The sequence below is a fragment of the Colias eurytheme genome, chromosome 21 (assembly GCF_061535395.1).
Source record: "Colias eurytheme isolate Ceu_HAF_F1 chromosome 21, ilColEury1 Martin Lab GWU primary, whole genome shotgun sequence".
In the NCBI taxonomy this organism is placed as follows: Eukaryota; Metazoa; Arthropoda; class Insecta; order Lepidoptera; family Pieridae; genus Colias; species Colias eurytheme.
In genome coordinates this window covers 5,566,281-5,579,022 of record NC_143000.1, presented here as the reverse complement: position 1 = coordinate 5,579,022, position 12,742 = coordinate 5,566,281, and the positions used below count along the sequence as shown (strand labels likewise).

The window sequence follows — 12,742 nt, the reverse complement described above, 5'->3', positions numbered from 1 at the left end:
CATATACACGCGCACAAATACATACAAACACAGACACGCAGACAAAACATTCACTAAATACATTGGTCACGCATAGGTCTATATTTTAAGAGACCTTTTAAGTATTAGTATTAGTATTAAGTTCTGTTCTTTTTTGTTTTTCTCTTCCCATTAAAGTTATTATTAAGTTCTTGAAACTATGAGTGTATTTAGTAGTGCTATCCGCGAGGGGGGCTAGTGATCTGTACTACAGGTCTTTCACAGACCTATTTCAGACACTAGTCCTTCACAACGAAAATGCTACATACTTACATATTTAGTTCGTCTGTAATAGTTTTAAGTTGTGAAGGCAAATAAATGAACTTTTTATTTATTTTTTTATTTACAAAAGAATGCTCTTGCTCTAGCTCTATGTTCGTTTGATGTAAATGGACCGTCACACGAGTAAATGACTCACACAAATATATAATAATAATCATTGCAGTGCGTTTGGTCGCAATTTGAAGTCTATTGTTAACTATGTGGTTATTATAATAATTTTTGTTATCAAATGATCAATATCTATTTCCTCGTATATTATAATGCCACCTGTCACGTGTAATGTATAATCTATTGTATACAAATGAGAAATAAATTAGTCATTAAAATGATGTATCTACATATTCATTAATATTTTTCGTGGCAGAACAACATAAGGAGCAGATAAATAAATGTCACCACCGCACTAAAAACACTGGTAGTGTTGCGGGTGCTTTAAATTTTATATTATTACAAGCTGACCGGCAACTTTACTACCATTCCAGCATATCTTTAAAATTCAAGACTATAAAAAAATATTTAATGTCCCAGAACTGCGTCAGTCATTAAAGTATTTATTTTAATAACTCAAATTGTAGCTCATAATTGTCATCTTTTAAATAGGTATGTATGGGCTTTATTCAAGAAAGTAAATAAAACAATTATGTATATATATTAGTATAATATAGATTATTTACAGACTTAAAGCTAAGTATCTATTCTTATCAAGGAACTATTAACATAGGTACCTATTTCACATTAAATAAAGTTAAAATGCATATAAGAACAAAGCGAAAACAACAAACAGAAAACAAACTGTACACCATATATTACACCTAAACCAAACTTATTTTTAAACAGCTACGAAACCAAAGTGCCATTGTTCTTCCACTCTTCTCGAATGATCTCCGGGATTTCTACCACGTTTATCAAATCTTTAGCGTTGTTCGGAAAAGGGGAGAAATGTTCCCAAGTTTGTATTTCGTTGAAGAGAGCGTCTCCTGGACATTCAGTTTCTCTTACTTGTCTATGGCCAATAAGCTTGTAGTCAGGTTTAATGAACCCCATTTCAATTCCAGCTGCTATTAAGGCCTTAGCGGTTTTTAACTGATTTTGAGGAGGTAATTCATCTGAAAGAGACATATAAAAAGACGTAAAAAAGTGCAATTTTTGATAAGTAGTTTAAAATTTATCATAAATCATAATGCAGGAATTGTGTACTTATGTGATAGACTTGATAGAGATTGAACGTGTGAACGATAGCGATTAAGTAGGTATATTTTAAGGCTTAGTTTTAAGGAAACAATTTAAAAATGTAATCGGTCAAAATACTGCTATCTATACATTTTGTAAGTAGCTTTTCGCCCGTGTTATTTAAAAATTATGTTTGACAGATTATATATTACCTACATCCAAACCATGTTTGTGTACATCATAAACAAATATTTCCTCTTATCTAAAGACATAATAGCCGCTGTTATCGGATATCTGCCATTAAAATGTGACGACACGCTCTAGGGAAAATTTTAAATAAATTCATTTTATACATCTAGCATGAAACTATGTTCTATCGTGAAATTAAATATTAGATTAATTTTAACCATGTGTTTGTAAACTAACTCTTATTTGTGAAGAAAATTTTTTGAGTGAAACTTCTTTAGGCGCGTTGAGAGTAAAATTTCAAGGCGACGATTTTGGTATTTTTGAATCTTGCCAAAGAAGTTTCAGTTCTCACACGTGTGCTCGGCACACACGTTCCTTTGTTATTTGTATTAATAATTAATCATTTGCACAGTTACTTAAATAAAATATTGTAGAATGGAAAAGATGAACAAACTTCATTATTATCTACCTATTACTACCATTGGTCGTTACTAACATAAAACTTAATCATATATTCTTAACAATACATTTTATGGCACACTAAAGTAAATACATACGTGACCAGTCTCCAATGAGGCATATGCCCAAGCTCACGCTGTTAAAATGCAATGAATGTGCGCCTAAAACATTCCAACCACGGCCTTCGTACGCAGCACTGTTGCCGCCCACCGCGAAACTAGAATTAATAGGCAATATAATATAAAAAAGTATTAAATAACATGTACTTGACAAAGACTTGACACGTGCTCAAAGAGCCAATATTCAATTGCTTAGGTACATAAGGTACATTGATTCTACAAACGTAGGTACTTAAGCTACATATAGGTACCTACTTATTGTGTGTTAGACCGCATTCATTTTATGGGGTGCTTTTCTTTTTTCTTAGACTTAGTAAATAGTAACAATACTGTCTATTATTTATGATAATACTTAATTCCGATAAAAATTATCTGTCTTAAATGGAGTTTATCTAACTACTTACAAAAATACTTAAATAATGTCAGTTCTAGTTTAGTAGATTACAGAGTGTTCAATTATTGCAAGTCTTTTTACATATTAATAAATGAGTGATGGTCATTGGTCACTCATTTCCGAAAATACAATACCTATAATAAGTTAATCAATATTAATACGAATAGTTTACATATCATGAATCATCAATAACATGTTAATCGGCCAGTGGTCAGACTACCCAAATATAGGTATGAATAATGAATTACCTCCTGAGGTATACCTCAAGATAATTTCTAGAATAATTATCGAAATACTACAGTTTAGGTACTTTATCAAATTAAATATCCTAGCATATTCATTTACGAATATAGTTCGTTAGATTTGATCAAAATAAAAGTAGGTAACTCACAAAAGCAACATTAGCTTAGCTTAAATAAGTAGGCTGCACAGTTGTTTGTTATATTATACTAGGTACTCTAAGTTGTTTTTAAACATCACTTTAGTACAAAACAGTTCTTACTTGTACCCAATATCCCACCATCCCCTTGTATTCATATGAAAGTCCTGCATAGATCTCATAGCCTCTGCACATTGCTTGGAATCGGTACATGCAGGCGGTGAATACGAATGGTGTATAACAACGTATGGTACCGGGACCGTTAGAGGTAGGATCTGTTTGGGAGTCAAAGCTCCCCATTGCTTTCGTCTCACGAACGGGAAGTTGTATGTGATCACTTCATTTTCTAGTGATTCGTCTGAAAGATTATTATTAGGACTTTAATGAATTATTATGAATGAAAATATTTATACTTCGATTTATTAATTATATTTGACGCAGCCTTTTTAACTTATGGCTCTATTAAATCTTAAATTTCAAATGTAAATGCCAAAGTAGACTTATTTTTTTTACTTTTCTCACATAAAATAATTATGTATGGTACCTTAGTATAAAATAACGAAGTGTCTAGTCGTCCGCTAAACGGATGAATAAAATAAATTAGTCGTCCGATTACCGGATGAATAAAATAATTTAATCGTCCGATTATTCGGATTAATAGATAACCTTTTAACACTAAAGCTAGTTGGGTTGGACTAAAGCAAAGGGGGCGCAGGACTTAGAAAATTTTTGATGGAGTTGGTGTCATTATAACACCTATTTATTATTATTTTATCGTAAAGATTACGCTAATATAAGCATGTTTTATAGTAACAACTTTTCTCTAAAATCAAAAATGGCCGAGATATTCGCCCTTAATTCGTTAGGTTAGGTTAGGTTAGGTTTCTTAAAAAAAAACTACACAGAAATAGGAGCCCCGCGAAGCGGGGCTCCGTCGACGCGCAAAAAAATAATCAAGTTTAGGTTAGGTTAGCCGTTAGGTAAGGTTAGGTTAGGTTTCTTAAAAAAAAAACTAAACAGAAATAGGAGCCCCGCGAAGCGGGGCTCCGTCGACGCGCAAAAAAAATCAAGGTTAGGTTAGGTTAGGTTAGGTTTCTTAAAAAAAAAAACTACACAGAAATAGGAGCCCCGCGAAGCGGGGCTCCGTCGACGCGCAAAAAAAATATCAAGTTTAGGTTAGGTTTCTTAAAAAAAAAAACTACACAGAAATAGGAGCCCCGCGAAGCGGGGCTCCGTCGACGCGTAAAAAAAAATCAAGTTTAGGTTAGGTTAGCCGTTAGGTTAGGTTAGGTTAGGTTTCTTAAAAAAAAACTACACAGAAATAGGAGCCCCGCGAAGCGGGGCTCCGTCGACGCGCAAAAAAAAATCAAGTTTAGGTTAGGTTAGGTTAGGTTTCTTAAAAAAAAAACTACACAGAAATAGGAGCCCCGCGAAGCGGGGCTCCGTCGACGCGCAAAAAAAAATCAATCAAAAATCCGCCAACCCGCACTTGGCCAGCGTGGTGGATTATGGCCTGTACCCTCATAGGAGGCCCGTGTCCCAGCAGTGGGAACGTATATGGGCTGATGATGATGATGATGAAGCGGGGCTCCGTCGACGCGCAAAAAAAAATCAAGTTTAGGTTAGGTTAGCCGTTAGGTTAGGTTAGGTTAGGTTTCTTAAAAAAAAAACTACACAGAAATAGGAGCCCCGCGAAGCGGGGCTCCGTCGACGCGCAAAAAAAAATCAAATACCAACGTGTGCCCTCCTCCCCCCTCCTCCCCCCACAAAAAACCTATAATACGTGCGGCAGTTCTCTAAAGAAACCCCGATAACCTAACTATATAGATAAATAGATGTTATCGGACGATTAAATTATTTTATTCATCCGGTAACCGGACGACTAATTTATTTTATTCATCCGTTTAGCGGACGACTAGCTTTGTCCATAAAATAATTAGGTATTATGAATGTATACTGACGCATACTGCATACTAGAGTTCAATGTATTTCTTACATAAATGATGATGATTATGATCAATTAATGATACAATGATCACGTGTAAAAATTGAGTATCTACGTAGATAATCTATACATATAATAAAATCGTAGGAAAGTCAAAACTGTACATTGAATATTTTTTTAAAAGAATACATAATCCATGATCTATAATCGATATAGAAGCCAAAAACATAGTTTTTAGAATTTTTGTCTGTTTGTCTGTTTGTCTGTTTGTCTGTTTGTCTGTTTGTCTGTATGTTTGTCCAGGCTAATCTCGAAAAGTACTGCATAGATTGACTTCAAATTTTGCATGAATATTACTAACAGGTCGAGTGAGGCTTTTTTAAACATATTATCATGCTATCACCTCCGGGGGAGGAGCTGTGAACCTTTTTTTTTCTTACGTATTCCGTGTATTACGACAGCGTACAATCTAAAGAATCATGTTTAAATGTTGGTTTCGGGTAAGCCATGCTATTATCTAGCTTTACACAATAAAAACTATGTCATTTACGTAATTTGGGCAGAGAAACAGTTTAATGAATTTAGTAGTATAAAGACAAATTTGAAACAGCGCCATCTATGAGATTTCGTAAAAATCAAATCAATTTACATGTTAACACTACTGAATACAATGTTAAAAATTAATAATTTAAATATAATTATGTTATTTATTTATTTAACTCTTTAACCCATATCTTCCCTTCCCTATAAGGTGCGCTTATAATTCGTGTGAATATACTACATTTTTAAAAGTGAGGGTAGATGTTTATTATTTTAAGTCAAACTAGACACCATTACAATTAATCTAATATTGATTGTGTTCATTGGTTACATTTTTAAAAATCTTCGTGTTTTAAAAATTGGATAACGAGGCGGGACTCGAACCAGCATTCTTTAGTGGTCGAATTTTTTCTATTCTTTATAAATTTATTGTTTATGAATTTATATTTATAAACAATAATACAAAAAGGTTAGTTCGTTGATAATTATTATTCCTTCATCATTTACATGTTGTAAGTAAAAATATACTGTTAATACTTTTGTTCAGTATTTACCTGTATGATTATTGCTTGGTAATTAATATATTTTCATGTCGTATACCTAATTAAAAACATAAGTTTGATGTGAAACTAGCTGGATTTATTTTTACACACTCACAGTCTTATATTTTGTGTTAATGTTAAAATAGTATTAATGGTGTAAATCATAATATTTTTTCACAATTAAAAATATTTCCTTTTTTTTGACATCGAATTAAACCGCGCTGTCGTTGGCATCGGCATCGAATTAAACCGCGCTGTCGTTTCGTTCACAAAAAGTGAAGTTATGAGGACCGAATATGTAGCCGCCTCAACTTACGGAAACGAGAGTAACCTGCGTTGTCTGTTAGTTATTGTATAGTCGAATTTAACGTTACATGGAAATTGGAATCTAATTATATGTATACTTATATACTTATATTAAATCTGTAGAGGTCAATTCTGTACATGAAATATATTTCCTAAATAACTATCACGAGGTGATTAGGGATCGACACTGACGCCAAAAATTTTTGTCCGTCTGTCTGTCTGTATAACCGTTATAGAAACAAAAACTACTCGACGGATTTAAACGAAACTTGGTACAATTATTTTTCATATTCGTGAGCAGAGCAGTAACTCCATTTTTAAGCTTTCGTCACGTGTGCAACCTTAAGGGTTAAAGCTACACAGAAATCAAGTACCTATGAAAGAAATGTTCTCCATATTATATAAAAAATATCTCCCGACATCATAAATGTCTATCTTTTATGGTTGAGCTTAGGAGTTCAAAGCTTTCTGATTATATTTGTCTACTAGCTGTGCCCGCGACTTCGTCCGCGTGGAATAGTGACTATGGGACCTATGACCATGGGCTCAGGGTGGGGCAACAATAATTGTTTTTATTTTCATGCTTCCACTCCCACGTTCACTCCCAGGCCCACGCCAACGCCCACGCCCACTCCCCTTCACAATTGGTACCTACCAGATCAAAGCCAGGGTAAGCGCCCCACCCAGCCCCACCGTGGCTACGCCCATGCTGAATTACTACTTAACATACAATTATTGAGTAAATACGTACTACCATAAATAATTAAAAGAATTCTTACTTATTAAAATTTCTTACTAAACTGAGCTAAAAAACTTACGTACCAACTTATTAAAGAAAATCAAGAAATGAAATGCCTAACCTATACCAAATAGAAACATTATGATTAGTATATAATATCGAAAATCAAAAAAGAAATGCCTAACTAATTCTACGTAAAATTTCTTTTAAATTATGTCATATTATTTTTTAGGAACCAGGGGGGGAGAGGAGCAAATTCTATTTCCTTCCTTTTTTAAATGGATGTTTTTAATAATGTATGGTGTAGCCACTGATCAGCTTAATCGATACTCAATTTTTATCAAATCCAGGAACAAATCCAAATTAGATGTTTCCTGTCTCACGCACGTAACTAAAGGCTGAAGAGAGAGAGAGGGAGCACGTAACTAAACCGTTTAAACGAAGAAAAGTGTATAGAAAAAGGAATAAATAATTTCATAAACTTCCCGACGATCTTTAAAAATAAATTATTATATCATTTTCATTCCCACTTTTACCCCTATGTAGGTATAATAAGTGGATGAACCGATTTTGATACAATTTATCTAAGAACCAGCGTCGGAAAATATGCTGCCTAACAAAAAAAAACCGGCCAAGTGCGAGTCGGACTCGCGCACCGAGGGTTCCGTACAAACCTGCAAGGTTTACAAAGTACAATTTATGGTTTTCGTAATTTTTCCTTTATCTATGCTATAAGACGTTGCTTCGTACCAAATTTCAAGATTCTGAGTTCACGGGAAGCACCCTGTAGGTTTTGATTCCCTTGCAAGTGTCGAAAATTTGCGGCATAAACGGCTGTATCTTTTGATTGCGTTGGCTTAGAAGTTTGATTTTTTCACAGCTTCAAGGGACAGTAGACCTGAGTAATTGATATGAATTTCAGCTTCATACCTTCACGCGTTCCTGAGAAAAAGGGTCTTGACAGACAGACGGACGGACGGACAGACAGACGGACAACAAAGTGATCCTATAAGGGTTCCGTTTTTTCCTTTTGAGGTACGGAACCCTAAAAAGCCGCATCTAATTCGGTTTACCTGTTAGCCAGCTACGGTGCCATAGACAGACACACACACACACACACACACAGAAATACATAGCAGTCAAACACATAACACCCGTCTTTTTGCGTCGGGGGTTAAAAATATAATACGACATAATTTAAAGGACATTTTATGTGGAAAATTTACCTATTAGAAGTAACCATAATGTTAATTTGACCCCGCCCCCCCCTACTACCTCAGCTTACCCCCAAACCCTTGGGGAATTTTGATATGTATTTTACACACATTACACATTGTACATTCTATTGTACACTGTACAGTGTACAATAGAATGCCTTAGCAAATGTTCGCTGTGATTACTTATAAATTGTCATAACTTTTTTATTTATGAACCGATTGATATGAAATAAACACTAAATGTTAAATGAAGATTACCACAATACATTAGTGAAAACTGCATCTAAATCGGATAAGCCGTTTCTGAGATTAGCGTGCACAAACATACAGACAAACAGACAAAAAAAATTTTAACTACAGTTTTGGGTTCAAGATCGATTTAATAATAACACCTGCTAATTTTTTTCTACATATTTTCATTGTACAGACATCACTTTTCCACAATTTTATTATATGTATTGATGATGATGATGATTGATGATTATAACACTCTCAGTCCGTTTTAACTTAATTTATATTCACTCGCATCAGTGCCACCTAAAAAATCTTTATATCGAAATTCGAGCAAAGCTAAGAAAATGAGAAATAAGAGTTCTCAAGGATCGTTAGAGGTAAGAGGCTTACTATTGACCGAAAACAACATGTGTTATGCCGAGAACCTGAAACCGCTTCACAACGAGAATTGCCTGTGAGACCGAAACCTTCACTGAGAGGGTATAACGTCTCACAGCTGATCGCAAATGGCATATTTTATCTCGATAATCTGAAACTTTTACTCAATATGAAGACCGTTTGACAAATAATAGGGTGCACCATAATATTATTCGATCTCTTGAAGATGAACATGAGCATAAGCAATGACTAGAGTAGGGACGCGAATATTACCATTATTTGAGACAAGATTATTTGAGACAAGTACGATTAATAAGTTTGTTTAATGAAAGATTAAGAATTGAAACTATTTGGTCTCTTGAAACGGACGAATAGCGAGAGGCCCGTCTTACTGTAGACAGATTTCGACAGTCTTAATGACTTAGAGGTAAACATAGAAGATCAATCTACGAGTTCGGTGGTGTGGTCCGACAAATATAAAAGTGGGTTTGCTTATAAGGAACCTCACAATTGATTACAGATCATCTTCTGTATAGGCGATATTAACGTAGTATGTTCTTTTTGTAATGCTTTAAAGAAAAGTAAGGAGTCGGCTTTCGTTTGAAGATATACCAGAACCTTTGAAATCACTACTTTTAGAGGAACATGTGCAATCTAAACAGTTCTTAGACAATATTCGCTCTTATAGTAGTGCGTTTTAAATGATCCTTTGGTGCTCAACAATTATCAGAGGATCCTTTCATGCTTACTTTTAAGATACAAGGTCAAGTTTATCATTTGATAGGATCCCTTTTGCCTGAAGGCCAACCTAAGTTTCTTCAAATATATTTTGTATTCGACTACAACGAATAGTCGAATACAAGAAATCAATATTTCTCGAATTTAAAATATTACAATTTTTCCTACAGTAGGGCGACGAATGTATTTTCGCATAGTAACGGAGGGGAACTCACGGGGGGTCGAGTGACGCGGGCCACGTACCACAAACATGCTTAGTTTGTTGTACCGAGCGCGAAAGAAAGTCATCATGTTTTTAGTAAAATTACTATGTAAACTATAACGTAATTTAATACTGAGGTACATATTATATAATGATGCGCTCAAACTGTTAATCTACATTTAATTTAGATTATTATATGAATTACTAAGTAATGTAGAATTTAAATCAAATTCACTCATGTTTTCCTCAGATTTTCGATGTCCTCCGATTTTAAGATTTTCTTATCAGAGTATTCAATTTTAATGTAGTTAATTTTTATAAGAGACAATTAAGAACATTCAAAAATAAAGTGTCACGTATTTTTTTTAAACGACGAATGACGAAAAACGACGTAATCGCGGACGAAGTCGCGGGCAACAGCTAGTTACTACATACGTATGTATTTAATAATCTACTGTAATGCTTTATATATACAGAGTGGCTACAAAGTAGAATTGATTGCACTAAATTTCTAATTACCTACTTATAGTTTCAACTTTCAACATACTTAGGTAGGTAATAGGTATGATACCTACACCTGCAGTATGTAGGTACCACCAATGAAAATCTATAAATTTAACCAAACACATTTTTTAAATATTGACTGCCACTTAAAATATACGAGATAAAAAAATGGGTCATGCAAGCATAAATAAAAAAGGACATACCTTTTACAGGCACACTAGTAACACTTAATATATTTGTACACATTATGATTACAGCTGAAAACACTAACACCATTGCTTCTATTATGAATCAGGTTAGATTATCTGCAACCATAACAAAAAAATATGAATCAAAGATTATTCTAAAACTAAAATAAGTCCCCGAGTACGTCCTATTCATATCGTTATCACAAAACGTATATTATTTATGAAAATTTTATTGATCTGTCCTAATAGATAAGAGTTATTTACATTTAGTGGAACGTATATTTCAATAATATCTTATTCATAGACGCGTGATTTACCATTGAGCATAGATACTTTAAATTAATTCATTGATCAATGAATAACAATAAATATTTAAATGAGTTTATAATCACGTCTGGCAAACTATCTAGTAGGTACCTAATCGACCTTGCAAAATATCAATGAAGAGTTTGTTTTATCTAATAACAAATGGATTTCCATTTTTTAAACAATTACTTACAAATGATCGAAATATCAATTGATAAAACTTATCACAATTTTTACAACCAAATCTTTCAAAATAATAATTGACTAACACAATTTTGTACATTAATAAAACTTTTTCCTGACAAATTGTTTAATTTTGGCACAAATTAGGACCAGAACTCGACTGCCGTCTTTAGCACTGCCGACTGTACTATACAGGCGGGCAGACCTCATATTGTTATGTATATAGCCATCAACCTTCGGCGGTTAATCCCCTAGAAGTACTGTGAACACATCAAGCGCAAATATTGTTGGGACAAAAAATGGTAGAACGGATGCTGTGGGGCAATTAGAATTTAATCAATAATAGATGTTAAAATTTTGAGATAATTCGATTTGTATATGATGATTAGAATATTATCAAGGTTTAATATCAATAATGTACGTTTTTTTACCACTATTTGTGACTCTATGAGCAAGTAGCTAGGTACACGTAATGTAGAGTTGCTTTCATCATCATCAGTCCATATATTTTGTCCTCATCTTCTGGAGTCTTCCTTGACGGGTTGTCGGGTTTAGCCATACTTCAACACAGTATTATGACTAACTCTTTTTTTGATTCTGAAAGATTTCCTTAAAATATTTTCAATTACAAATTGGAACAATATTGGTGTTAATTGTAGGTACGTAACTAGCTGAATTAAATTACTTAAATTATAATTATTTCCGTAAGTAGACACTAGTTGGTTCTCTCAAACCCCGACTTTTTACTGATGTCGAACCTTGAAAGTTACTACATTAGCACACAACTCTATTTGGTATGCTAAAAATTGCACACAGAAGTTACAGATAGACATTTAATAAAAAAAAAACCTTTTAAAGCGAAAACATGGTGGAAATACTTAATAATTACTGAAATTACCTACTTAATAATTACTGAAATTACAGTATTTATCTACCTAGTTATTTTATTAAATACACCTTTAGAATTAGAATCATAAAAATCGACTGCAGAGACTGACTATATCTATATGTAACGAGTTGGTGAAATTTTCAGGAAATTCCGTCCCGCGTATGTTTATTAGAGATACATGTGTACAATGGTACAACTAAAAACTGTGAATTCTTTAAGGCTGTGAGTTAAATTACGAATAGGCGATGATACACACAAAAAGAGATAATGAATAAAAAACTATGAGAGTATTTTTCAGGAAAAATAGCACAAATCTCTATGTGTGTTGCTAAAATAGAGTTTGCTGTTTGTTAGTAAAAAGCATCTTTTTTCAAAAAGTCGAAATTTACTTGCAGAATTCTACTCAAATTACAGTCTTTATTTAGTTCATTTAGTTGATTATATTGGATCTATTTTCAAAGGTACTATGTTAATAGGCATCTCTAGGTACTTTTAAAATCCATACTAGTATTATAAATGCGAAAGTAACTCTGTCTGTCTGTCTGTTACTCAATCACGCCTTAACTACTGAACCACTTTGCATAAAATTTGGTATAGAGATATTTTGATACCCGAGAAAGGACATAGGATAGGTTTTATCCCGGAAATCCTACGGGAACGGGTTTTTCTTTGAAAACGCGGGCGAAGCCTTGGGCGGAAAGCTAGTGATCTATAATTCAACTAATAGCTAATAATATCATCTTATTATGTAGCATTTATTAGCGAGATAAATAAGTTCGTTATTAAAATCACGTGGAAGTGTTTTAGGTTCACTCCCGAAG

At 33.6% G+C, this 12,742-nt stretch overlaps 1 protein-coding gene across 1 annotated transcript; it reads right to left on the bottom strand.

Moving 5' to 3' along the window:
• Window positions 1-1,006: 1,006 nt before the first annotated feature.
• On the bottom strand, window positions 1,007-10,635 carry LOC149899138 (peptidoglycan-recognition protein LB-like). The gene is made up of 4 exons (XM_090114300.1): window positions 10,559-10,635; window positions 3,134-3,368; window positions 2,217-2,335; window positions 1,007-1,406 (listed from the first exon to the last, which is right to left on the bottom strand). Exons 1-4 carry the CDS (start codon window positions 10,629-10,631, stop codon window positions 1,138-1,140), a joined length of 696 nt encoding a protein of 231 aa, XP_089970426.1. The 5' UTR covers window positions 10,632-10,635; the 3' UTR covers window positions 1,007-1,137.
• Between the last annotated feature and the right edge of the window lie 2,107 nt (window positions 10,636-12,742).

Coding starts and splice junctions, on each gene's coding strand:
- LOC149899138 (XM_090114300.1), bottom strand. CDS start 10,631: ATGGTGTTAGTGTTTTCAGCTGTAATCATAATGTGTACAAATATATTA. Junction 2,336..3,133: donor TGGTGGGATATTGGGTACAA/GTAAGAACTGTT, acceptor TATTAATTCTAG/TTTCGCGGTGGGCGGCAACA. Junction 1,407..2,216: donor CCTCATTGGAGACTGGTCAC/GTATGTATTTAC, acceptor TGTCTCTTTCAG/ATGAATTACCTCCTCAAAAT.